A 26,634-nucleotide genomic window follows, 5' to 3' on the forward strand; every position below is an offset into this window, starting at 1 on the left:
TAACTTGTTGACCATCACATTCTTGGAATAAGTAAAGTCTCTGCAGGTGAAATTGAACAAACAACGCCAGTGACCTCTTCAGCTGCTCCAGTATTGGTCCAAGGGTTTAAAATAATAAGCTTCATCTTTCACTGAGTCTTGCTGACAGACAGTATCAGCAGGGCATGAGCTTAGAAGTATAATCCTCTTTGATGAATAGTTCAAGAGAATTATTGTTAAACCTTTTGTAAATATAAGTTTTTTTAGAAAGTCATAATAATGATTTTAGATAAACAGTATGACAACAAGGTCCTACTGTGTAGCACAGGGAACTATATTCAATATCCTACAACAAACCGTAATCGATGAGACAATAAAGAAAGAATGTATATGTGTGTGTAACTGAGTCATTTTGCTGTCCAGCAGAGCTTGGACAACATACTTTAATAATATGTTATCAACCACTCTACTTTAATAATAATTAAAAAAATAGGCCAGGCTGTCCACCAACATCAGGTGACCGTGATCTTCCCTTGAACCAGTTGCCACATCCTGAAAAAAATACAGGGAGGAGAGAAGTTTTGAATAGGATGGGTTTTAACCAAAATGCACAAAAAAATGATAGAAATGACTGACTTTCCCCCAGAAGTTAGTATCTGACATAGAAATTGAACTCTATAAAAATAAGGTTTTGTTTTTTACATACCTGAAAAAATACTGTGACTAATTGATATAAATGTAAGATTTATGCATTTAGTCAGCCTCAGTAGATTAGAAATCAATTACGTTGTTAGTGCATCAGAAAATGCATCTCAGTATCTCAATTTCTCATTTGTGATAATAAATGGAGTCAATCATATTGATTAAGGTAATTCAGTCTTGTCTTGGCCAATAGTTTCCACTTCCTTGGCAATCAGACTTACTACCTGAGTGACCAACAGGTAGAATATCCACTGACTCTGATGCTACCAAATAGGAAGGTGGCAGAACCAGTAGCAGACGAGGAAGAGGGGAACATGGGGGTCCCAGGTAATCCACAGACTGAGATGGCAGTCCTTAATGTGGTTAGTCAAAAGGCATTAGGTGAGGGGTCTGTATTTCGTGCCCAGCTGGCTCAATTCCAGCCTCACTTGGACCGATTGGGACTTGATTTTTTTTTTTTTGGAATAGAACCCCTGGGTGAATCCTTGCATCAAGCAGAACTTCCTGAACTCCATTGACTCACTGCAAACTGCCTGACCTTCCAGGGAGAGTTAAGTACATAGATGAATTGAAGCACCCAAAGAACAGAAAGAACTCAGCCTTGTTTGGGTCACTATATGTTCTCTGAAGGGGCTTTTCTGGTGGCTCAGCAGGAAAGAATCTGCCTGCAATGCAGGAAGCCTGGGTTTGATGCCTGGATTGGGAAGATCCTCTGGAGAAGGCAATGGCAACCCACTCCAGTATTCTTGCCTGGGAAATCCCATGGACGGAGGAGCCTGGAGGGCTACAGTCCACGGGGTCTCAAGACACGACTTAGTGACTGAACCACCATTATTACCGTGTCCTCTGAACTGCCTCCGTGCAGGCATCAGGCTTTTAATGCAAAGATATGAACTATATTAAAAACTGAATGGACCTAGAGCCTGTCGTATAGAGTGAAGCAAGTCAGAGAAAAACAAATATTGTACATGAATGCATATAACGTGGAATATAGAAAAGTGGTAAAATGAACCTATTTGCAGGGCAGAAATAGAGACACAGACGTGGCGAACAGACAAGTGGACATGGGGTGGGGGGGAGGAGGAGGGTGGGAAAAATTGGGAGATTAGGGTTGATATATATACACAGCCATGTGCAAAATTGATAACTAGTGAGAGCCTGCTGTACAGCACAGGGAACTCAGCTCGGTGCTCTGTGATGACCTAGAGGGGTGGGATGGGGGAGAGGTGGGAGGGACAGGGTGGATATATGTAGACATATAGCTGATTCACTGCCTTGTACAGCAGAAACTAACTCAATATTGCAAAACAATTATACTTCAATTAACAAAAGGAAAGAATATGCTAAAATGTAAACTCCAGGAAAGGAGAACATAAAGTACGCTTCTTTCCTTAACTTTTCCCCAGGCCTAGAACAGTGCCTGACTCTTGGTACATGCTCAAAAAATATCTGTGAACAGAAGTTTCTGACTTCCAGGAGTTTAAAACCCAGAAGAAGGGACAGAGCATGGCCAGAAATACCTATGACAAAGGCAGAGCTGTGGCTTGTCTCCAGGCAGGCAGAAATGGTGTGGAGGAGAAAGAGAGAGATTCTATCTGGGTTGATAAGGCAGTTTCATGATGGAGGAGGGGTATTTGGAGGAAAAACGAGGAAGAGGAAAAAAGAAACTGAAAATATAGGGTGAAGGCTTATGCAAAAGATTAGTGTTAGAGGAAAGGTCTAAAAGTCATCTCCAGTGAGGAAATCTGAAGAGAGCATGAATCAATCAGAGAGTCTAGAGAGATTTGAGAATCAAAACAAGTACCCAACTAATGGTTGGTAAAAAAAGTGAAAATGAAAGCGTTAGTCCCTCAGTCATGTCCAACTCTTTGCAACCACATGGACTGTAGCCTGCCAGGCTCTTTTGTACATGAGATTTCCCAAGCAAGAAAACTGGAGTGGGTTGCCATTTCCTTCTCTAGGGGATCTTCTCAAGCCAGGCATTGAACTTGCGTCTCTTATGTCTCCTGTATCGCAGGTGGATTCTGTTACCATCTGAGCCACCTGAGAAGCCATACCATTCCAAAAAATCATCCCAGCCCCAACTTTTTTCAGTTTTATACATAATTATCTTTACTAACTTTTTTAAAGTAAGCAAAATTCTATAAAGCAATTATCCTTCAATTAAAAAACATAAATTTTTTTAAAAGTAAGCACTTTAAGCCTCAAAGCTCTGTTCAAAGTCAAGAGATTATGAGAAACTCTTTAAATACAAAGGGTTATAGAAATAGTTTATCAGAACAGTGAACGACAATGAAACTCTTTAGGCCATTCTTTCTGGTAACGTTTACTTTCACCTTAAATCAGTCATGAGAAAAACATCATATCAACTGTACAAATGAGCTTTTCTTGACTTCCTTTTTAATATAAGAAATCGGTTATTTCCTAGGCCTCATTTCATTCTCATCTTACTGAAAATATTGGCAAATAGTAGAGCAGCAGAGAGGAGATTTAATTCTACAAACTGGGACTTAAATAGGGCTGTTGTGCCTGTGGTGTTCATCATTGTCCCCTCAGCTTTTAGCCCCATACCTGGCACACAGTAGATACTCAGTGAATCTTGGCTGAATGAATGAACCAGCACGAGGAGGTCCTGTGTGCAAACCTCTGGGGAGGCATTCTGGGCTAAGTAAAGATGGAGTCAGTTCCTCTCTTCAGAGTTCACAGCCCAAGCTGGGGATAAGGTGGGACTGTGGGCAGGGAACAGGCACAGACTTAAATAGCTGTGCCGAAAGACAGAGTGTGATAACCACAAGCATTGTGTTCAAGTAGTATAACAATAATAAACTATCTATCTGGTAAATTATCTATTTAGTTTATTATTGCTGTAATGTCATTTCACAGTTTATGTAGTATTTTATTCATTTGCTTCCCCCACAATGCGGCGGGGGGCGGGTGAGGGGACACTTCTTAAAGGACAGATTGCAGGTGCAAGAGAGTCAGGGGATATTTATGAGAGATCAGAAAAGGCTTAGAGGAGATGGGATTTAAACTTGGCCCCAAAGGATGGATAGTTGATAGACATCAACTTTATTGAATACATCCTATTGAACCCCTGGGTTGGGGAGATCTCCTGGAAGAGGGCATGGCAACCCACTCCAGTATTCTTGCCTGGAGAATTCCAGGGACAGAAGAGTCTGATGGGCTACAGTCCATGGAGACGCAAAGAGTCAGACACGACTGAGAGACTAACACACACAATGTGCCAAGCCCTTTTCTTGATGAACTCACTTGATCCTCATGACAGACTCTGTGGTAAACCCTATCACCTTACAGAAGAGGAAACTGAGGCACCGTAAGGTTAAATAAACTGCTCAAAGTCACACAGCTGGGAAGCCTCAGAGCCAGACTATCTGGTTCCAGAGCCCCAGCTCTTAACCATGAGGGAATACTGCAGTTTTCATAGGTGACCCTGGTGCTGTGTAGTGGGGAGTGATCCAGGTAGAGGGTAACTGAGCCACTCGGGTACGGCTTGAGGTTAGAGTGTGCCTAGTATGTTTGAGGGGAAAGTGAATCTTCAAGAGGTTGGCGGGGAAGTTTAGTGGGATGAAAAGGGTAGAAAGGCAGGGGGAAATGACCAACAAGAAAGGATGGCTAAATGAATTGTACCAAGATGTTATCATAGGATCTGCTATAAAAGGAAGTATCTTCATGATATATATGACTTTTGAAAACAATGGCTACTACTTATAAAATCTTACCATAATCTGGGAGCTGGAACTGTGTTCACCAATTCAGGTGGCTTATCTCATTCATCCTCCCTGCACTACTGCTATTGCTGTCTCCTGTTTAACGTGGGAGTCTGAAGACTCCAGAGAATAAGTGACTTTCTCTTACCTAAGTTACCTGTTTGACGCCTCAAACTCTTAATCACCTCAGTTTAATGGCTCTCTGTTAAAAGCCAAAAGATGGTCAAGGGGGTGGGTGTAGCATAATGTCATTTTTGTGAAAAGAAAAAATACACACACACACATATATATATACAGGTCTTCATCGACTTACAATAAGGTTATATCCCAATACCCTCATTGTAAGTTGACAATATCATTAAGTCGAAAATACATTTGATACATCTAACCTACTGAACTTAGCTTCAGTTCAGTTCAGTTCAGTTGCTCAGTCGTGTCCAACTCTTTGTGACCCCATGAATCGCAGCACGCCAGGCCTCCCTGTCCATCACCAACTCCTGGAGTTTACCCAAACTCGTGTTCATTGACTCGGTGATGCCATCCAGCCATCTCATCCTCTGTTGTCCCCTTCTCCTTCTGCCCCCAATCCCTCCCCGCATCAGGGTCTTTTCCAATGGGTCAGCTCTTCGCATGAGGTGGCCAAAGTACTGGAGTTTCAGCTTCAGCATCAGTCTTTCCAATGAACACCCAGGACTGGTCTCCTTTAGGATGGACTGGTTAGATCTCCTTGCAGTCCAAGGGACTCTCAAGAGTCTTCTCCAACACCACAGTTCAAAAGCATCAATTCTTGGGCGCTCAGCTTTCTTCACAGTCCAACTCTCACATCCATACATGACCACTGGAAAAACCATAGCCTTGACTAGACAGACCTTTGTTGGCAAAGTAATGTCTCTGCTTTTCAATATGCTTTCTAGATTGGTCATAACTTTTCTTCCAAGGAGTAAGTGTCTTTTAATTTCATGGCTGCAATCACCATCTGCAGTGATTTTAGAGCCCCCAAAAATAAAGTCTGCCACTGTTTCCACTGTTTCTCCATCTATTTCCCATGAAGTGATGGGACCAGATGCCATGATCTTCGTTTTCTGAATGTTGAGCTTTAAGCCAACTCTTTTTCACTCTCCTCTTTCATTTTCATCAAGAGGCTTTTTAGTTCCTCTTCACTTTCTGCCATAAGGGTGGTGTCATCGGCATATCTGAGGTTATTGATATTTCTCCCGGCAATCTTGATTCCAACTTGTGCTTCTTCCAGCCCAGTGTTTCTCATGATGTACTCTGCATATAAGTTAAATAAGCAGGGTGACAATATACAGCCTTGACGTACTTCTTTTCCTATTTGGAACCAGTTTGTTGTTCCATGTCCAGTTCTAACTGTTGTTTCCTGACCTGCATATAGGTTTCTCAAGAGGCAGGTCAGGTGTCTGGTGTTCCCATCTCTTTCAGAATTTTCCACAGTTTATTGTGAACTTAGCTTAGCCCACCTTAAACATGCACAGAACACTTATTAGCCAGCTGCTGCTGCTGCTAAGTCGCTTCAGTTGTGTCCGACTCTGTGGGACCCCATAGGCGGCAGCCCACCAGGCTCCCCCATCCCTAGGATTCTCCAGGCAAGAACACTGGAGTGGGTTGCCATTTCCTTCTCCAATGCATGAAAGTGAAAAGTGAAAGTGAAGTCACTCAGTCATGTCCGACTCTTAGCGACCCCATGGACTGCAGCCCACCAGGCTCCTCCGCCCATGGGATTTTCCAGGCAAGAGTATTGGAGTGGGGTACTTCAAGCATATCTATAAGGTATGTGGAATCTTCCTGGACCTAGACCTGGGATCAAACCTGTGTCTTCTTCATTGGCAGGCAGATTCTTAACCCCTGGACCACCAGGGAAGACAGCTTCATCAACTTCTAACATCATTTACTTGTTTACTCTGTTTAGTGTTTGCTTTCTACCTCTGCCTTAAGCACCAGAAGAGAAAGAGTTTCTGTATGTTTTGCCCACTGTTAAAGCCTTAGCTCCTGGAACAACTTCTGGCATAAAGCAAATGTTGAATCACTTTGTTGAATGAATTAGGATTCTTAGCAGACTTCATTTATTTTATAAAAAATGCTTCCCTGGTGGCTCAGACAGTAAGGAGTCTGTCTGCAATGCAGGAGACCTGGGTTTGATCCCTGGGTTGGGAAGATCCCCTGGAGAAGGGAATGGCAACCCACTGCAGTATTCTTGCCTGGAGAATTCCATGGACAGAGTAACCTGGTGGGCTACAGTCCATGGGGTCTCAAAGAGAGTCAAACACAACTGATTGAGTAACACTACACGTGTTAACTCAGTGGCTGCAGTGAGGTAATTTTCTGTTCGGGCTTCCCTGGTGACTCAGCTGGTAAAGAATCTACCTGCAATGTGGGAGACCTGGGTTCCATCCCTGGGTTGGGAAGATCTTCTGGAGAAGGGAACGGCTACCCACTCCAGTGTTCTGGCCTGGAGAATTCCATCAGTTTTAAAATTCACAGCAAAGTTGAGCAGAAAGTAGGGAGAGCTTCCATGTATCCCCCCTCCTTGATTGCTTGCATAACCTCTCCCATTGCCAATCTCCTTGTCACAGTGGTACATGTGTTACGAGTGATGAACCTACAATGACACATCCTTATCACCCAAAGTCCATAGTTGATGTTAGGACTCACTCTTGGTGTTGTACAGTCTTGGATATAATGTCATGTATCCCACCTTTATAGTATCACACAGAATAGTTTCACGTTCTAAATATCCTATGTGCTCTGTCTATTCTGCCTGTCTATCTAACTACTGATCTATTGTTTCCATAATTTTGTCTTTTCCAGAATGTCATAGAGTTAGAATCATCCCACACGTAACCTTTTGATATTGGCTTCTTTCACTTATTAACATGCACTGAAAGTTCTTCCATGCCTTTTCATGGCTTGTGAGTTCATTTCTTTTTAGTGCTAAATAATATTTCATTGTCTGGATCCACCACCGCTTATTTATCCAGTGAGTTATAATTTTGTGTGTGTGCACTAAGTCACTACAGTCGTGTCTGACTCTTTGCAACCCCATGGACCGTAGCCCTCCAGGCTCCTCTGTTCATGGGATTCTCCAGGCAAGAATACTGGGGTGGGTTGCTATTCCTCCTCCAGGGGATCTTCCCACCCAGGGATGGAACCTGTGTCTTTTACATCTCTTGCATTGGCAGGCAGGTTCTTTACCACTAGCCCCACCTGGGAAGCCCCCAAATAGCAGAAGAGGGCTATTTTATTATTTTATTTATTTATTTTATTATTTATTAATTTTAGACAACCCCCCCCCCCCAAAAAAAATGAGGTAAGAAGAAGTCAACTTCTTCTAAAGGAATAAAATAGTTGCTTTGAGGGACTTGGAGGGGGTGCTGAAGATGGAGGTCGTGAGTGGCTTTTGGGTGGAAATCGAGTTCTTTCAGCCCTTCACTCTGTTTCTGAATGCCCTCTGTGGCTGGCTGGGTGCTGGGTGCTGGAAGGTGTGGAGACAGGAGGTCATCCCTGCCTTCTGGATGCAAACGGTGGGAGTGGGCGTGGCCACAGGCAGTGGGCGGGCTCTGCGGGAAACAGGCTGCTCACCTGTGGATCCTCCTCTCTCTAAGCAGATCAAAGAAGGGGGCAAAGCGGACCTGGTGAGCTCCAGACTTCGGGCTGGGGACGAGGTGGTGAACATCAACGAGGTGGCACTGAGCAGCTCCCGGAGGGAGGCCGTTTCCTTGGTGAAAGGATCCTACAAGACTCTGCGGCTGGTGGTGCGCAGGTAGGCAGGACGGGTGGGCGCCAGGTTCCTCCTGCGCCTCCTCCTCCCGTAAAGAGCCTATTCTTTAAACCTCGCCGTGTGGATTTTATGGTACCTCACCCCCACCATCACCACATAACTTTCCTTTTTTCTTGCCCATCTTGTGGCCTGTGAAGACATTTTAGATATGTCTGTCTTGTGAAACCCTAGTTTTCCCAGCAGGTGTTGGCTTGGCAGAGTTCACGGTACTTTCCACATTTCTGGGCTGATGGAAAGTGACCCTGATCCCCGATGTGGTCAGAGCTCTATGAGGTGTTGCCTCCCTGTGGGACCAGAGACAGCCCCAGGCTTGGAGACTTGGAGAGCATTCCACTTACCTGACCTACCCCCAGGGGTAGAGGATGTCATCAAAACAAGTGAATTCCTGCTTTGGTTTGTTTCGTTTCTCTGGTTGTGATAGTGATTCCTTTGTTGGAAAAGGTTTGCCTTGTGATTGGTTTATGATGCCTTAAAGTTAGAAGCTTCCTAGCTCCAGGAGAACACCTCTTAGTGGAGGGAATTACCTGTGGAAGGAAGTTAAAACATTTTTTGCAATCATTATGTCAAACCAAGCATTGCTGGAGATGTTTTACATTAACATATATAACTATGTTCATTTAGTCTGTGCAGAATCTGGTGAGATAGCTATCATTATCCTCATTGTATAGGCAAGATGGTTAAGCAGGTCACTGAAGGCTGGTAAGTGGACAAGCCACAGAGGAGTCTAGATGCTCTGGTCCCACTTCACCAGGCCACTTGAGCCTTATTACTCTGACCTACTAAGTCCTGGGCTTACACATTTAGGTATTTCTTCATTAATCAGGTTTTGGCTACCTCACATGGCAACTAAATGTTATAATATTTAAAGATGTTTAAGTTGGCTGGAACTTCAGGAGTCATTAATCAAGCCATGCCATTTTTAAGATGTCAACAGTAAGCTGGTCTTCTCATCAGGCCTCACATAGTTTCTTAAGTCAGAGGCCTACAATCCCTGGGCTTCTGAACAGTCAGTGGAGGCATAAGATTAGAAAGAAAGTGAAAGTCGCTCAGTCGTGTCCAACCCCTTGCAACCTCTTGGACTATACAGTCCATGGAAGTCTCTAGGCCAGAATACTGGAGTGGGTAGCCTTTCCTTTCTCCAGGGGATCTTCCCAACCCAGGGTTCGAACCCAGGTTTCTTGCATTGCAGGTGGATTCTTTACCAGCTGAGCCACAAGAGAAGCCCAAGAATACTGGAGAGGGTAGCCTATCTCTTCTCCAGCACATCTTCCCTACCCAGGAATCGAACCGGAGTCTCCACATTGCAGGCGGATTCTTTACCAACTAAGCTATAAGGGAAGCCCAGATTAGAAATAAAGTGCACAGTAAATGTAGTGCACTTGAATCATCCCCAAACCATTTCTCCATCCCTGGTCCATGGAAAAATTGTCTTCCACGAAATTGGTCCCTGGTTCCAGGAAGGTTGGGGAACCGCTGTCCTAGAGTTCCATTCACTCCTGCATTCATTTATTCCTCTAAGTTCACTGTCTGAGGCTGTGCTGAGGAGAAAAGCAGCTCTTCCCAACCACAAAAAAATAACAGCTGTGGGTGTGGTCCCACTGTGTCCCCAGGCTCCAGTGACTCTCTGCAGTGTGCTGGGCTGGGTCTGGTTTCTCTTCAGGGCCTTCTAACTAGACCTTGCTTCTCTGGTGGACAGTGACGCAACGTGGCTCAAAGCATAGGCGCCAGAGTCAGATCAGACCTGGGTTCAAATTCTAGGGCTGTCATCTTCTACCCATGTGATCTTGGGAAATTACTTAGCCTGGTTGAAGATTCAGTTTCCTTATTTTTAAATCGGGATTAAAATAGCTACTTTACAAAGTGATTAGAGCAACATAATGAAATACTCTACATGGTAACAACAGATGCTGCTGCTATTATTTTTATTATTTTTGGCCAACTCTAGGCACTATTTGTAGGTCAGTATTTGAGTAAAGCAAGCATTCATTCCGAACACGGTGGCCGATTTCTCAAATAGATGGGTAGGAAGGTTCAGAACCATTGGCCTATTCCATATGTCCAGAGAGTGTTGAAAGCCTTGAACTCACTTTGACATTGGAACCCAAAGCCAGTTTGAGAGCCCTAGCATATATCTGTTGAGGATTGATGGCGGAATCCACACTCAGAATGTTTTGACAGGACTCTGGTTATCGATTAACCTCTGCAGAGGGTTGTCTTGTTTCCTGCTGTGAACAGTAGTCATGCTGGCTTCCGGTTATGCCTTCTAGTTGATGGTGACACGAGGTTTGAATTATTTTGTCTAGTGGAACAGGCAACAGACAGTCGTGGGATTGAAATCAGGCTTTGTCGTTTGCAAATTGTGTGACCTCAGGCTCTCTTTTATAAAGTAATAATAGGAAATAATAATTCCTGCCTCACAAGGGAATTGTGAAGATTTAATGTACAAAATCTAAGTACATAGAAAATGTGCACTGTTTGCTCATTATTCTTCTGAATTAGGTTAGAGGCCAGCGGTGATATGGATTATTGTCCTATTACCGAACATGCTGGGTGCCTGGTTATCAAGAAGCCCACCCTCACCCTCTCGTGGAATTTAGGAATGTTAATTCACATCATTGAAAGACATACACCAGAATGTCAACACATTAGCTCATTTTGAAGAACACAACTCTAAGTGGAATAAATATCCCAAGGTGACCAAGAATCAGTATACTTTATCACCACAGGAAAATGAAATAGGAAGTCTGGCCATAACTAGGTCAGGAGGTTGCATGCTGATCTCAGGCTGAAGAGTGGGTCTGAGGCGCCAGAATGTGCTGGCCTCCCCGCTGTTGGCCAGGTGGCCCATCTTTCCACGAGGAACGCATCTGCCATGCGGGCCAGATGCCCGAGCTGCTGAATCAGGGCCCTTTCCCCTCTGGACAGCAGGGAAGCATTCTGCCAAAGCGCTCTTCTCCCATCTCGTGACTTCTCTGCCCTCCGCTCCCAATCCCCTTTCTGATTGACACATTCTTTCTTTAGATATGTTAATGGGATCGATAAGGTTACTAAAGAGTCCTTGCACTCTGTGCTTTTGCTGTGGGAAACATTTTGTCTCTAAGATGCCTTTTGAATATGTCTTATCTCATCTATTATGTGTTGGTTTTTAAAGTTGAACTCTCCGAAAGAAGGTAGTCTTTACTCCTCATACATCTTTACCAACTGAGCTCTCAAGGAAGCACATATATAGAGATGGGGATTTATGAATGTGCTCTAGTAGACGTGGATGGACATTCCGCCCCTACATTGCAGAGAACTGGGTAGACGCCCTTATACTCTGGATTAATCTGGCTTTGTATTTAGTAGAGCTGTTGCTTTCCTGAGGTCTTACCTTTATATCTTGGCACATGTCATGTCCAGAAATGTCATCTCCTCTCACTTGATTCTGACAGAGAAACTTGTGATATTTCATTTACTTGTGTCTGACTCTACAATCCCATGGATTGTAGCTCACCAGTCTCCTCTGTCCATGGAATTCTCCAGGCAAGAATACTGGAGTGGGTTGCTATTTCCTTCTCCAGGGGATCCTCCCAACATAGGGATCGAATCCAGGCCTCCGGCATTGCAGACAGATTCTTTACCATTTGAGCTACCCAGGAAGCCCATTTTATTGACTAGCTTTCCTTTTTTTCCTAAGTGATCTTTGTATTTTTGAAAAAAGATCTATATGGCTTCCAGGAAACGTGATCAGGGAATCTGTTTCCTGGAGAAATCATTTGTGTAAGTGAAAATGTATATTTATCGGCATTTCCATCTCTACCTATCTCCTTTTCTCTTAAAGTTAGTTTTGGGTGGACAAGGGCAACACCTCAGGTTGGCAGGCTTCCTCATCTATCATAAATATGTCAAGAATGCAGATCAGGGGAGTGATGTTTATATAAGTTTTGAGAGTGTCTTACCCAGTGACCAGAAACAATCAAAAGTAAAAACACCTTCTTAAAAGGCTACAGTGACAAGAGAAATGCAGAGTTTCAAGTGAGTTGTGGGTCAATGGCCTTAGGAGATCTGCTGACCCATAAAGAAGCCAGGGTTTAGTCCTCTGGGAGGAGGGAGTGACGGGGTGACACAGATGTTCTAGGACAGAGAATGTGTCTGCTGCTGAGTACACAGAGGTCTGCAGCTAGTGGTGGATAAATGGAGAAGAAATGATGCAATGTGAAGTGAGCCAAAGAAAAGACCTTCGAAAAGGAAAACAAACAGTTGAAGGGAAACTGAAGAAGGAAGGACAGTACAAAGGATGTAAATTAGGAAAGCAGACAGGTACGCAAATAAGAGTCAGTACTCAAGACCCTCTCTAAAACCAACGGAGACTTTATTTGGCAGATAGGTGTGATGCACGTCCTAGAGCCACTAACGTTTAGAATGAATGGAAAGCAAAGACAGAAGAAGGAGTCTTCCAGTTTCATTTAAACCCCTGGAGAGATGCAAGGTGCTTTCAGCACAGGGAGTACTCACTGCTGTTTGCAGATCACCTACATTTTAAATTTAAAAAATCGGAGGCTACATTTCCCTTTCAGAACAAACTGTTAAGGTTAACTGCTGGGGATGCATCGAATCTCGTGTTTTCACCCTGAGTTGGAACTCTGATTCCTGTCCTGAATCAGATCCTTAGAAAGGCCTTGTAACCAGTGGATTTGTAACCTCAGTAGAATGTCCCCCAACCCCCGTTTTTCTTGGCAAATCCAACCTCCCAAACTTCTGCATTAAGGTGCTAACTTTGCCAAATATTATCCTACTCCTAAGTTTGGTATCCATGGTTGGTTTGGCAAAGAAAAGTTTTGGGGGTATTTTTCATGGTAAACGTTTTATAATTTTTTTGCAAGGCTCATGTAAGCCATTGGGAAGTAGAATGCATCCTTTCTAGGAGAAAGGACATGTGAGATGGTGACGCAGGCTTGATGCTGCCTGGAAAACAAGTCATTTAATTCATTTGATTCTCACCTCAAAGGATTGTAGTGAGAATTAAGTGAGAAATATGTACATTCACTATATAGTGTTGGTGATTGAAGAATGAACACTTGAAAAGAAATTGTGTATTTGTGAAATAAATTGCCTCTTTTTATATATATATTTTTGCTGCCTCCCAATGTCTTTTTTGGAGAAGGAAATGGCAACCTACTCCAGTGTTCTTGCCTGGAGAATCCCAGGGATGGGGGAGCCTGGTGGGCTGCCATCTATGGGGTCGCACAGAGTCAGACACGACTGAAGCGACTTAGCAGCAGCAGCAGCAGCAATGTCTTTTTTAAAATTATTATTAAACTTTTTATTTTGTATTGGAGTATAGCTGATTAGCAATGTTATGACAGTACAGGTGGACAGCAGAGAGACTCAGTCATAAATATACATGTATCCATTCTCCTCCAAACTCCTCATTCATCCAGACTGCCACATAACATTGAACCGAGTTCCCTGTGCTATCTCTTGTTGGTTATCCATGGATAATCCCTTGTTGGTTATCCATTTTAAATACAGCAGTGTGTAGTGGTCCATCCCAAAGTCCCTAACTTTCCTTCTCCCCATTCTTCCCTCCTGACAACCATAAGTTCATCCTCTAAGTCTGTGAGTCTGTTTCTGTATTGCAATAAATTGCCTGTTACAAGAAGCCCATTTTACTGTCTAGAACATAGCACACGATTAGTGGTTCCATTCACGAGAAGGCAATGGCACCCCACACCAGTACTCTTGCCTGGAAAATCCCATGGACGGAGGAGCCAGTAGGCTGCAGTCCATGGGGTCGCTGGGAGTCGGACACGACTGAGCGACTTCACTTTCACTTTTCACTTTCATGCATTGGAGAAGCAAATGGCAACCCACTCCAGTGTTCTTGCCTGGAGAATCCCAGGGACAGGGGAGCCTGGTGGGCTGCCGTCCATGGGGTCGCACAGAGTTGGACACGACTAAAGCGACTTAGCAGCAGCAGTGGTTCCATTGAATGGGAAGGATGTATGGGGAAGTGGCCTTTCTGGGCATAGGAGGCAGCATGTATGATTTGGAACGGTAGACAGAGGGTGGGAGAATAGTGAGCCCCCTTTAAAATGAAATCTCACTCCTGAATCTTCCTGCTATCCCTGCAAATTTGGAATAGCTTCTCCCCTTCCCATTCGTTTAGTCTATGAGCTTACATTACTCTACCAACAAAGGTCCGTCTAGTCAAAGCTATGGTTTTTCAAGTAGTCACATATGGATATGAGAGTTGGAATATAAAGAAAGCTGAGCACCGAAGAATTGATGCTTTTGAACTGTGGTGTTGGAGAAGACTCTTGAGAGTCCCTTGGACTGCAAGGAGATCCAACCAATCCATCCTAAAGGAAATCAGTCCTGAATGTTCATTGGAAGGACTGATGCTGAAGCTGAAATTCCAATACTTTGGCCACCTGATGCAAAGAACTGACACCTTAGAAAAGACCCTGATGCTGGGAAGGAGCCAACAGAGGATGAGATGGTTGGATGGTATCACCAACTCAATGGACATGAGTTTGAGTAAGCTCTGGGAGTTGGTGATAGACAGGGAAGCCTGGCGTGCTGCAGTCCATGGGATCACCAAGAGTTAGACACGACTGAGTGACTGAACTGAACTGAACTGATTAGTTTACATGTTAGAAGGGAACTTTTTATATGCACCATGTGACCTGTGGGATCTCAGTTCCCTGACCAGGGATTGAACCTGGGCCAGGGAACTCCTGGGACTGTTGATTTTTTATTTGACTGAATATATATGTTTGAGGAGAAGAAGGAGTAGTAGAAGAAGATCACATTTTACGGAAAAGTGAGATTGAGGAGAAAGGAGGGTGACTTTGTAAAACACAAGCAAACAATAGTCATTTGTCTAAAATACAAGTACTCCCAGGCTTCGTGACTTGCCCTGTGTTTGGACTCAGATTCATGTCCTGAATCGAATCATCAGAATTAGCAGGGGCAGGGGGAAAATCTGGGTCTTGTCCCTTTCAGCCCACAGCGCTGCCTGGAGGTAGACATAATGGAACTGCTTCCAAAGATGTGTAGGGACTTGCCCAAGGCCACATGCAAGTAGCCTAAAGGAACATGGAGGTCTCTGAGGAGTAGGTTTTGGAGCTTTTGGCATCTCAAGCAGTGAGCTAGTGCTTTTCACCCAGCTGCCTTTTGCCTTGGAAATATTTGTGATGCTTAAAAAACAGGCAGTGGGACTTCCCTGGTGGTCCAATGGTTAAGGCTCCTCACTGCCAATGCAAGGCCACAGGTTTGATCCCTGGTCAGGGCATTAAGATGCCATTTGGCACCACCAAAAGATAAAAAGTAAAATAAAAGCCTTTGAGGGTTAAAAAAAAAAAAAGTTGAAAATTAAAAAAAACAAAAACAAAAACAAAAAACAGGCGAAAACAAACCCAGAAAAACCAAATAAACTGATTTTTAACTCATCTAGGAAAAACTAGATTCCCCACTGACCTTGAACTTCCTGGGTAGTTCAGAGGAAATGCGTCTCACTGCTCTGTGCACCCTGCTGGCTAGAGGCTCTCCATTAGCCTCTGGAAATAAAACTATTTGTTGCCTTACAGCTGCTCCCTCCATCTGAACAAAAAATGGTGATGAAATTAAGTTCACCACCACCCTCGGCCCACGCTTCCCAGAGCAGACCATCCCACATTTCTGAGGGTTAGCAGCATAATTCTTTTTATAACCGGGCGGATGACTTAATTGGAATGGAATGGGATGGGTGGCTCCCACACCTGCTACCTCCGTGTCAGGTTTCCATGACCTTTTTATGTCTGGATTGAGTTGTGAGACTGTAACTCGCCAAGGATTTGCAAGTCAGTGATCTTGTAAGAAGAATCTGGTAATGAGCGCCATGCTTTAAAGGTCCTCCTAAAGAATACAAAATTAGTTCCAATAACTATTCATTAAAAAAGGAATTTTTGCAAATCAGTTCCTTTTCCAACTCATGGTTACATTTTATTTAAAAAGAAAGAAAGAAACACTTTCTTCCATATTATCACTATCCCCTCCTCATGTTCTGCACACATTTTTGCCACCTACCTGCCCCCACACCTGACTTACTCTTTTCCCTTAAAAAAGTGGCTATATTCTTAAAGCATCTTAGTCTTACTTTGCTTAACCACCTAACATCTTTTTGAAACCAAAACAATTTAAAGAAATAGTTCATTAAGAGCTTTGAAAAGCAAATTGAAATGTAAATCCCTATTTTTAAAGCAACACAGTCTGAAGAGAGGGTGGAAACTTTCCCAGAGCATGAAAAACATCTGTTGTGTGCTTTTTTTCTTATATATTAGCTGTCTTTAAACCAGCCTGTGCCGCCTCAAGCTGCCAGTTCTCAGATAAGAGATGACAAACAGTTCGGAAAGAGAAGTCCATGTCATGGGGATTCCAATCGCAGCTCTGCTGTGTACTGGTCATGGTACCGAGAGCTCAGATCAATCCCTCTGAGATTAAGTTTCTGGGGTTTTTTTTGGTAAATTTATTTATTTATTTATTTATTTATTTTTGGCTGCCCTGGTTTCTCATTGCGGTGGTTTCTCTTGTTGCAGAGCAGTCTCTAGGCACGTGGGCTTCACTAATTGTGGCTCCCAGGCTCTGAAGCACAGGGTCAATAGTTGTGGTGAATGGTCTTAGTTGTTCTGGGTAATATGGAGTCTTCCAGGGTCAACCCACATCGGCAGGTGGATCCTCAACCAGTGGACCACCTGAGAAATCCCCGACTGCATTTCCCTGTGTGTGTCAGTCACTGAGTCGTGTCCAACTCTTTTCAACCCCGTGGACTGTAGCTCGCCAGGCTCCTCTGTCCATGGAATTCTCCAGGCAAGAATACTGGAGTGGGTTGCCATTCTCTTCTCCAGGGGCTCTTCCCAACCCAGGAATCAAACCTGGGGCTCTTGCATTGCAGGCAGATTCTTTACTGTCTGAGCCACTAGGGAAGCATTTTCTTATGATTGTCCTATTTAATGCACTAATTTGACTTGCTTGTGTAAATGAGGGCATAGGGATTTTAAATTTCTGATTATACCCTTTTTGCTCAGAGGAAATGTAGTTTGAAAGACAGTACCAACAAGGCCCAAGTTTGGAATGAGAATTCAGAGAAAAAGACCATATTCTCTGGAGAACTTGAGTAGGAATCATTCTGATTCTGAAACACATCAGAGCTCCTTGGTGGGAGGCTGAATACGGAAGAGGACCCTCAGACTGCTGGAGGGAGCTCTGAGACAAGTGTCTTTCATCTCCTGGTGTATGAAATTTAAAAATGGCTAGGTTATATGGGCACATGTATGTAGCACAGGCTGAGTAATTTGAAAAGGTAGTGTTTTTGAGCACAAGATGTGACCTTTAGGGAAAATCATGATGTCAAAAGATAACTCTCGGGTGGACAGGCAGGAGTTGAGGACAAGTAGAAACGGAACAATAATCTTTTTTAAAAAATTAATTAACTGACTTATTTATTTACTTATTTTTTGGCCACACTGGGTCTTCATTGCTGCAAGCAGGTTTTCTCTAGTTGTGGCGAGCAGGGCTGCTCTCTAGTTGCGGCGTGTGGGTTCCTTATCGTGGTGGCTTCTCTTGTTTCGGCACACGAGCTTAGCTGTTCCAAGGCGTGTGGGATCTTCCCAGACCCAGGGATCAAGCCTGTGTTCCCTGCCTTGGGAGGCAGATTCTTTACCCCTGGAACCAGGGATGCCCAGGAACAGTACTCTTTTGATAGACAGTTGCAAAATTGTTCTTAAAGCTCCAGGCACTCGGCGACAACAAATATGGCCTCTTCTATCTCACCTGGACCCAGAAGCCACATGAGAAAGATTTTTGTCCCTTGTGCCTGTGTTAGTTGCTCAGTCGTGTCCAGCTCTTTGAGACCCCATGAACACCTCTGTCCATGGGATTTCCCAGGTGAGAATACTGGAGTGGTTTGCCATTCCCTCCTCCCTTGTAAGTTCCAAGAATTGTCTCTCAGGATATAAAAGGGGGCCTCATGCTGTGCTCTGTGGCTGAGTCTTCTGTGGAGGTGGGGGATTGCAAGAACCGGTGCCTCCTGAGGACATCCCTGGGCAGTAGGGACAGCTCTGAGCTTCTTATACGCAGCTCCAGCCTCCCTGCCTCTCCAACCCTTGCGATGACCCTCTCACCTTGCTGCCCGATCCCATACTTTACTTGTCCTTTCGCTCTTCTACTCTCTGCGCTTTTTCACTTGGGCAAGGGCTGCAGATACCTGGGACATGAACACAAACCCCAAACCGCAGTACAGTTTGCATCCCCTCAGAGGACCCAGGACTAGGGTTCCCCAGAGGCGGAGTCAGGAGAATTGAGAACTGTGGTAACTTACCCTCTAAGCATTTTTTCCACTTGAGCAAGTGGTTGAGAAGATGGGAAGGAGGCAGCTGCAGTGGCCTTCGACCCCCAGAAACTTTTCCAGGAGGCCTGGCATCATGGGAATTTGCTCAGTATGCTTTGAGGAGGTATTTCAATCCTGCTGGGACCAGACTCAGAGCAGTTTTTGGCTTGCCTGGAGTCTTAGGTTTGAATGTCACTGTCTAGAAATCTAGTATTTGATTTCCTAACCAGTTGTTCCTTTCCGTGGAAAATTCATGTAACACATTATTAGGTTTCCTGAGAGGTATGCAATAAGACTCCCTTACTGTAATGAGAAAAGGGACATTTTTCTTGTGGCACATAATGATAATTGCTATTTTTATTCATTGGGTTACATATGCTCACAGGCTATGCACTGAACACTAGCCATGTACAAAGGAATGCTGTATGGTTCCCTATGAAGGGGGTTTGATGGTAAAAGACCATGTTTCATTCCTGGGATAACATGGTCTTACTTCTGACAAATGTATTCCAAGCAGGAGTCACCCCTCCATGCCCAACCAGTAATGACTGGCTCTCAAGTATCTGTTTGAGCCTTTGTAAAGGGTATGAAGTCTCAGGCTGAGATCACACAAAAGTTATGGTGGAAATCCTTTCTCCCAGTTCTAAATGTGGGCACATTAGTTAGCACAAATAAGTTTGGATGATGCTGATTTAGAATATGAGCCAATTTGTAGTTCTGCATCCTTGCATCAGAATGGCTTAAAGTTGGGACTTCTCTGGTGGTCCAGTAGTTAAGAGTCTGTGCTTCTAATGGAGGGGGCTTGAGTTCAATCCCTGGTCAGGGAACTAAGATCCCAAAGGATGGGCAGCATGACCAAAAAGCAAAACAAAAAAAATGGCTTAAATAGTCCATCTCAAACTTGACTACACATTAAAATTACCTAAGAAGTTAATACCAAAAGAACTGATGCCTGGCTCCCCCAAAGATTCTAAGTTAATTGATAAGAGAGGGTAGCTTGGTGTTGGACATTTTCATAACTGCCCTCGTGATTCTAATAGGCAGTAAAGTTTGAGAACCACTGGTTTAAGCTGTAAGTCAAAGCAATAAAGAGAAACAATGAATGGCTAGAAACTGAGAGGGAGAAGAAAGATACGCAGATATGAAGGGGTCATGAGAATAGCAGCAGCAGGAGAATCAACAAGGCAAATCAACGGACTCTCTGGGGGTCCAGTGGTTAAAAATCTGGCTTCCGGTGCAGAGGATTCAGGTTCAATCCCTGGTCAGGGAGCTAAGATTCCACATGCTGCACAGAGCAACTAAGCCCACGTGCCACAACGAAAGAGAAGCCCGCATGCCACACCTAAGACCCAGCACAGCCAAATAATAATAATAACAATGCCAGACGTAAAACGTAACAAGTGTGATTCAAAAAAAAGAAAAAAAGTAAATCGAGAAGGGCAGCAAGTAGAGCAGAGCCTCAAGAATGGGGGCAGCAAAGGGGGCGACAAAGGATGAGATGGTTGGATGGCATCACCGACTCAATGGATGGAAGTTGGAGCAAACTCCAGGGGATAGTGAAGGACAGGAAAGCCTGGTGTGCTGCAGTCCCTGAGATCACAAAGAGTCGGACATGACTTAGCGACTGAACAACAACACGGTGCAAAAACAGAGACCTGCTGAGGTCTCTGGACCTCCCAGGACCCAGAGAGGCCTGCAGGGCATGGCTGCTCCAGCAGTGGCTCTTGCTGTTGCATTTCTATGGGATCTGTTTCTCACTATCGCTTCTTAAAAAGCTCATCAAGTGACACGTGGGCATGGGCAGGGGCACACTTGTCTGGCCCTCCAGAGAACACCTGTGGCCCAAGCTGTTATCACGTGCCATCGCCCCGGGAGCTCATTTTTACTGGCAGGTGTTGGGGCCACTGTTTTGAGTGGGTGGCACCATAGCCATCACACTGCAGTTGCTGTGTTCACTCTATATCCCATTTCTGGATGGTGCCCCCAAGAAACCAACTGAGAAAGAAAGATGGCTTGACGCCATCAAACTTATTCTATCTAATGAGGTGTACAATGCAAAGACAACATCTAGAGGTCCCTAGAGATGGTGCCCTGTGATGACCTAGAGGGGTGGGATGGGAGGAGGGGTAGGAGGGAGGCTAAAGAGGGAGAGAATATATGTATACATACAGCTGATTCTTTTAGTTGTACAGCAGAAACTAACGCAACATTGTAAAGCAATTATACTCCAATAATAAAGTTCTTAAAAAAGAAAAGAAACCCTCAGTGAAACAAGCACTTGAGCTTGTTTTATTGATTTCATCCATCCCTGGTTTTTAAAAATCACACTTGAACTAGAACTAATCAATGACTATAGTAAAGTTGCAGGATATAAAATCAACACACAGAAATCCCTTGCATTCCTATACACTAATAATGAGAAAACAGAAAGAGAAATTAAGGAAACAATTCCATTCACCATTGCAACGGAAAGAATAAAATACTTGGGAATATATCTACCTAAAGAAACTAAAGATCTATATATAGAAAACTATAAAACACTGGTGAAAGAAATCAAAGAGGACACTAATAGATGGAGAAATATACCATGTTCATGGATTGGAAGAATCAATATAGTGAAAATGAGTATACTACCCAAAGCAATTTATAGATTCAATGCAATCCCTATCAAGCTACCAACAGTATTCTTTACAGAGCTAGAACAAATAATTTCACAATTTGTATGGAAATACAAAAAACCTTGAATAGCCAAAGCGATCCTGAGAAAGAAGAATGGAACTGGAGGAATCAACCTACCTGACTTCAGGCTCTACTACAAAGCCACAGTTATCAAGACAGTATGGTACTGGCACAAAGACAGAAATATAGATCAATGGAACAAAATAGAAAGCCCAGAGATAAATCCACGCACATATGGACACCTTATCTTTGACAAAAGAGTCAAGAATATACAATGGATTAAAGACAATCTCTTTAACAAGTGGTGCTGGGAAATCTGGTCAACCACTTGTAAAAGAATGAAACTAGAACACTTTCTAACACCATACACAAAAATAAACTCAAAATGGATTAAAGATCTAAACGTAAGACCAGAAACTGTAAAACTCCTAGAGGAGAACATAGGCAAAACACTCTCTGACTTACATCACAGCAGGATCCTCTATGACCCGCCTCCCAGAATATTGGAAATAAAAGCAAAAATAAACAAATGGGACCTAATTAACCTTAAAAGCTTCTGCACATCAAAGGAAACTATTAGCAAGGTGAAAAGACAGCCTTCAGAATGGGAGAAAATAATAGCAAATGAAGCAACTGACAAACAACTAATCTCAAAAATATACAAGCAACTCCTACAGCTCAACTCCAGAAAAATAAATGACCCAATCAAAAAATGGGCCAAAGAACTAAATAGACATTTCTCCAAAGAAGACATACAGATGGCTAACAAACACATGAAAAGATGCTCAACATCACTCATTATCAGAGAAATGCAAATCAAAACCACTATGAGGTACCATTTCACACCAGTCAGAATGGCTGCGATCCAAAAGTCTACAAATAATAAATGCTGGAGAGGGTGTGGAGAAAAGGGAACCCTCTTACACTGTTGGTGGGAATGCAAACTAGTACAGCCACTATGGAGAACAGTGTGGAGATTCCTTAAAAAACTGGAAATAGAACTGCCTTATGATCCAGCAATCCCACTGCTAGGCATACACACTGAGGAAACCAGAAGAGAAAGAGACATGTGTACCCCAATGTTCATCGCAGCACTGTTTATAATAGCCAGGACATGGAAGCAACCTAGATGCCCATCAGCAGATGAATAGATAAGAAAGCAGTGGTACATATACACAATGGAGTATTACTCAGCCATTAAAAAGAATACATTTGAATCAGTTCTAATGAGGTGGATGAAACTGGAGCCTATTATACAGAGTGAAGTAAGCCAGAAGGAAAAACACCAATACAGTATACTAACGCATATATATGGAATTTAGAAAGATGGTAACAATAACCCTGTGAACGAGACAGCAAAAGAGACAGTGATGTATAGAACAGTCTTATGGACTCTGTGGGAGAGGGAGAGGGTGGGAAGATTTGGGAGAATGGCATTGAAACATGTAAAATATCATGTATGAAACGAGATGCCAGTCCAGGTTCGATGCACGATACTGGACGCTTGGGGCTAGTGCACTGGGACGACCCAGAGGGATGGTATGGGGAGGGAGGAGGGAGGAGGGTTCAGGATGGGGAACACATATATACCTGTGGTGGATTCATTTTGATATTTGGCAAAACTAATACAATTATGTAAAGTTTAAAAATTAAATAAAAATTAAAAAAAAAAATCACACTTGGTATAGTCTTAGCATCAGTCCCCCATTTCTTGGGACCCAGGGATAGAGAAATGGTTTCTAGAAGGAGTTGTTGAAAGCCAGTCACCACACATGTCCTTAATGGTACATCCGAGCTTTGAGGATCCTGGCAGTTTTGTCCTGTTCGGGATAATTCCACTGTTAGAAACCTGTTATGTCTTGTGCATACGTGCTCAGTTGATTCGGTCACGTCCAACTCTATGGACTGAAGCCTACTAGGCTTCTCCGTCCATGGGATTCTCCAGGCAAGAATATTTGAGTGGGTTGCCATGCCCTCCTCCAGTGGGTCTTCCCAACTCAGGGATCAAACCCATGTCTCTAATGTCTCCTGCATTGGCAGACAGATTCTTTACCACTAGCGTCATCAGGGAGGCCCAAATGCTAAGGAATTAAATAATGTTATGTCTTATTTAATTATAATATGTGCTTCAAGATCACACGTGGTCTAGTAAGGTCCTGGCAAGAGGTTTAAAGCACAGGTTTAGAAACACTAAAAACCCCACGCAGGTGATTAGCTTTCAAAGGCTGGGAACCCCTGGGTCTGTCTGGCTAGACATGACCCCTAAGGTTCTTTCTTCTATAAGACTTCCCTGGTGGCTCAGATGTTAAAGAACCTGCCTGCAATGCAAGAGACCCAGGTTCGATCCCTGGGTCGGGAAAATCTCCTGGAGAAGGGAATGGCTACCCACTCCAATATTCTTGCCTGGAGAATCCCCATGGACAGAGGCTACAGTCCATGGGGTTGCAAAGAGTCGGACACGACTGAGCCACCTGTCTTCTCACGGTCCTGTTAAATCTCTGGCATCCTACCTAGCATGTGGCAGTTTTGAGGAGCCTAGTGTGTCCTTAGTAAAGGGCCGTAAGACCAGCCTTACTCTGCTTCTGCTTCTGTCACTAACACTTTTTGTTCTGCGGCCCACTGATCTAGAGCCCCCCGTCACTCTTTCCACTTGCTGCCAGATTGTCTGTTCATCGGTGCATTTGAAAGATGCCATTTCTCCACTCCCCCCACATTATGCTGTCAAACTCCTGTCTGATGCTGTGTTGGTTTAGCAAACAGGATGTGTGAAATTATCCCTGGGATGGTTGCTTGATCAGTGTGTTTATGGTTTATATATGGGAGGGTTGCTACATTGTTTTCGTGAAGACTGTGACACTGGCCTTTTAAAAAAATATTTTATTTTTGATTGTAGGATAATTACCTTACAACATTGTGATGGTTTCTGCCATATATCAGCATGAACCTGCCACAGGTATCCATACGTCCCCTCCCTCTTCTACCCCCCTCCCACCTCCCTCGCCTCCCACCCTTCTAGGTTGTCACAGAGCACCAGCTTTGGGTTCCCTGTGTCGTACAGCAAACTCCCATTGGCTATCTATTTTGAAAGGATTTTTGGAATCTTTCCTTAAAGGTGTCTCTTGGGAATCAGCCATTGGTATTTATTGATTATAAATGAGTGAGGTCGACAAATCCTTTGACATGGAAAATCCCCTTTCGTGGAGCTGTCCCTGGAGTGAGATGTTTTTGTAACCTTCCATTCTTCACCCTCATGACTTTAAAGGAGCAAAAGATGAAAGAGAACCATTGTTTTTCACTAGTGGCTGAGTATTATTTACATTAAAAAAAAATTAGTTAAAAAAAAGTTATTTTAATCAGTTTTACCCTTTGACTTGTTCCCTTGCTTCCTTTAGGTATTTGCTCAAATGTCAGCCTCCCCTGTACAGCCAGTTAAAAATTGCAGCTGCAGCCCCCAAATTACATTAAATTATTTAAAAAGGGGACTTACCTAGTATTCCAGTGGTTAAGACTTGCACTTCTACTGCAGCAGGTATGGGTTCAATCCTTGGTCGGGGAACTAAGATCCTGCATGCTGCATGGCACAGAAAAAGAAACAAACTGCAGCTTTCTTCCTACATGTCTCCAACCCTTTTTATTTTCATTTATGAGACATAGACTCATAAAGTTACTCATTTCGTTTCCTCTCATTGGATGATAAACTTCTCAATGGCAGAGATTTTGTTCTTTGTGGTATCCCCAGTGCCTGGAATGGTCCTTGGCACATGATATGTACTCAGTGAATGTTTGTGGAGGAAAACATACCCAATGAAAACAAAAATGTGCCCAGTAGCAGCTGTGCGGCCCAGTGGATGGATGCGAGCACAGCCTCTGAGCCAGGTTGCTGGACTTTGGATCCCAGCTTTAGCAGTTGCTGGTCGAGTGCCTTAACCTCTGACATAGTTTTATTATCAGTAAAATGGATGTAACAGCAATCTCTCCCTCACTGGTGTCGTAAGCTGCTGTATAAACATTGACTGTTATGGATCTTGTCACTGGAGAGGGTGTGTACTCTCTCTCAACTGAGGGTTTCTTTTTTCTTTTTTTTGCCATACCTCACAGCAAGCCGGATATTAGTTCCCAGACCAGGGATCAAACCTGTGCCCACTGCAATGGAAGGGTGGAGTCTTAATCCCTGGACTGCCAGAGGAGTCCCCAGCTGAGGTTTTTAAAGCTGGTCAGCTGCAAGCTTGCCAGCCGTGAACCACCTTTACCATTCCATGGTGACTCACGATCTGGGAGTCAAGGCGACTCAGAGGGACCCCGAAACAAGGATGCAGATGGATTCCTCATGACTTTATTTGAGCCTTGGATCCAGACCGATCCAGTCAGCTGCTGCTGCTGCTGCTGCTATTTAGTCATTTCAGTCGTGTCTGACTCTGCAACCCCATGGACTGTAGCCTGCCAAGCTCCTCTGTCCATAGTATTTTCCAGGCAAGAATACCAGAGTGGGTTGCCATTTCCCTGTCCAGAGGATCTTCCCCACCCAGGGGTTGAACTGGCATCTCCTGCTTGGCAGGTGGAATCTTTACCACTGAGTCACCTGGGAAGCCCTGATCTAGTCAGGGCCTAGCCTTTTGGTTGTGTGACCCAATAAACCTCTGTGCTTAAAGAAAGGGCTTCCCAGGCGGCGCTAGTGGTAAAGAACCCGCCTGCCAATGCAGGTTTGATCCTGGGTCAGGAAGATCCTCTGGAGAAGGGCATGGCAACCCACTCCGGTATTCTTGCCTTGAGAATCTCATGGACGGAGGAGCTTGGTGGGCTATGGTCCATAGCGTCACAAAGAATTGGACACAACTGAATCAACTTAGCACCTACACATGCATGCTTAAATTGAGAAAAAAAAAAAAGAAAAGAGTTCACTGCAGTGGGCAGGCTGAGCTCCTTCCTTCTTGCTGCCACCCCTGTTCCCTTATGGTCAAGAGTCTCATCACCAAACTGACCACACCTTTCACCAAAGAAGGATCCTGTTTGAAGGCTTTCTCCCCTCTGGAAAATGAGATTGACCGGCTCCCTCCTCCCTTTGCGTGCACCCCCAGTCCGTGCTTCTCTGGGTGAGGTAGCTCTCTAGCCCTCCCTTGGGGTTAGGTCCTGGGAGCCCAACTTTGGTGACGCTTCCTAGGTCCCCAGTGAAGCCTCACCAGGGTCAGGGCCTCTGCTGTCACCTGTCATTTGGAGGCTGGGACTCCTTTTTCAGTCCCCTGTTCCACGGCAGTGCTGTGCAGTGGTTATGGGCACTGGCTGCCAATCGAGCAGGACTTGGTCAGCAGCCTGCCCCTTACTGGGAGGGCTGGGCCCATTGCCTTCGCCCCCTGCTTTCCTTTTGTTTCCTTTGGGAAGTGAAGACGATCATTGTTGCTTTGTAT

At 44.1% G+C, this 26,634-nt stretch overlaps 1 protein-coding gene and 1 long non-coding RNA gene across 3 annotated transcripts in view; one reads left to right on the top strand and one right to left on the bottom strand.

Moving 5' to 3' along the window:
* Window positions 1–25,188, bottom strand: LOC101908208 (uncharacterized). The gene is made up of 3 exons (XR_235015.5): window positions 24,720–25,188; window positions 8,544–8,729; window positions 1–531 (listed from the first exon to the last, which is right to left on the bottom strand). It is a non-coding gene; the product is annotated as an uncharacterized lncRNA (long non-coding RNA).
* SHROOM3 (shroom family member 3) overlaps window positions 1–26,634 on the top strand; it is a 329,119-nt gene that overhangs the window by 104,686 nt on the left and 197,799 nt on the right. Inside the window, 1 exon segment of one of the 2 annotated variants that reach the window (NM_001191524.1) lies at window positions 8,033–8,187. In NM_001191524.1, the coding sequence (NP_001178453.1) occupies window positions 8,033–8,187 (155 nt within the window). 2 annotated transcript variants of the gene reach the window in all.

Source organism: Bos taurus, chromosome 6 (genome assembly GCF_002263795.3).
Source record: "Bos taurus isolate L1 Dominette 01449 registration number 42190680 breed Hereford chromosome 6, ARS-UCD2.0, whole genome shotgun sequence".
Taxonomy (NCBI): domain Eukaryota; kingdom Metazoa; phylum Chordata; class Mammalia; order Artiodactyla; family Bovidae; genus Bos; species Bos taurus.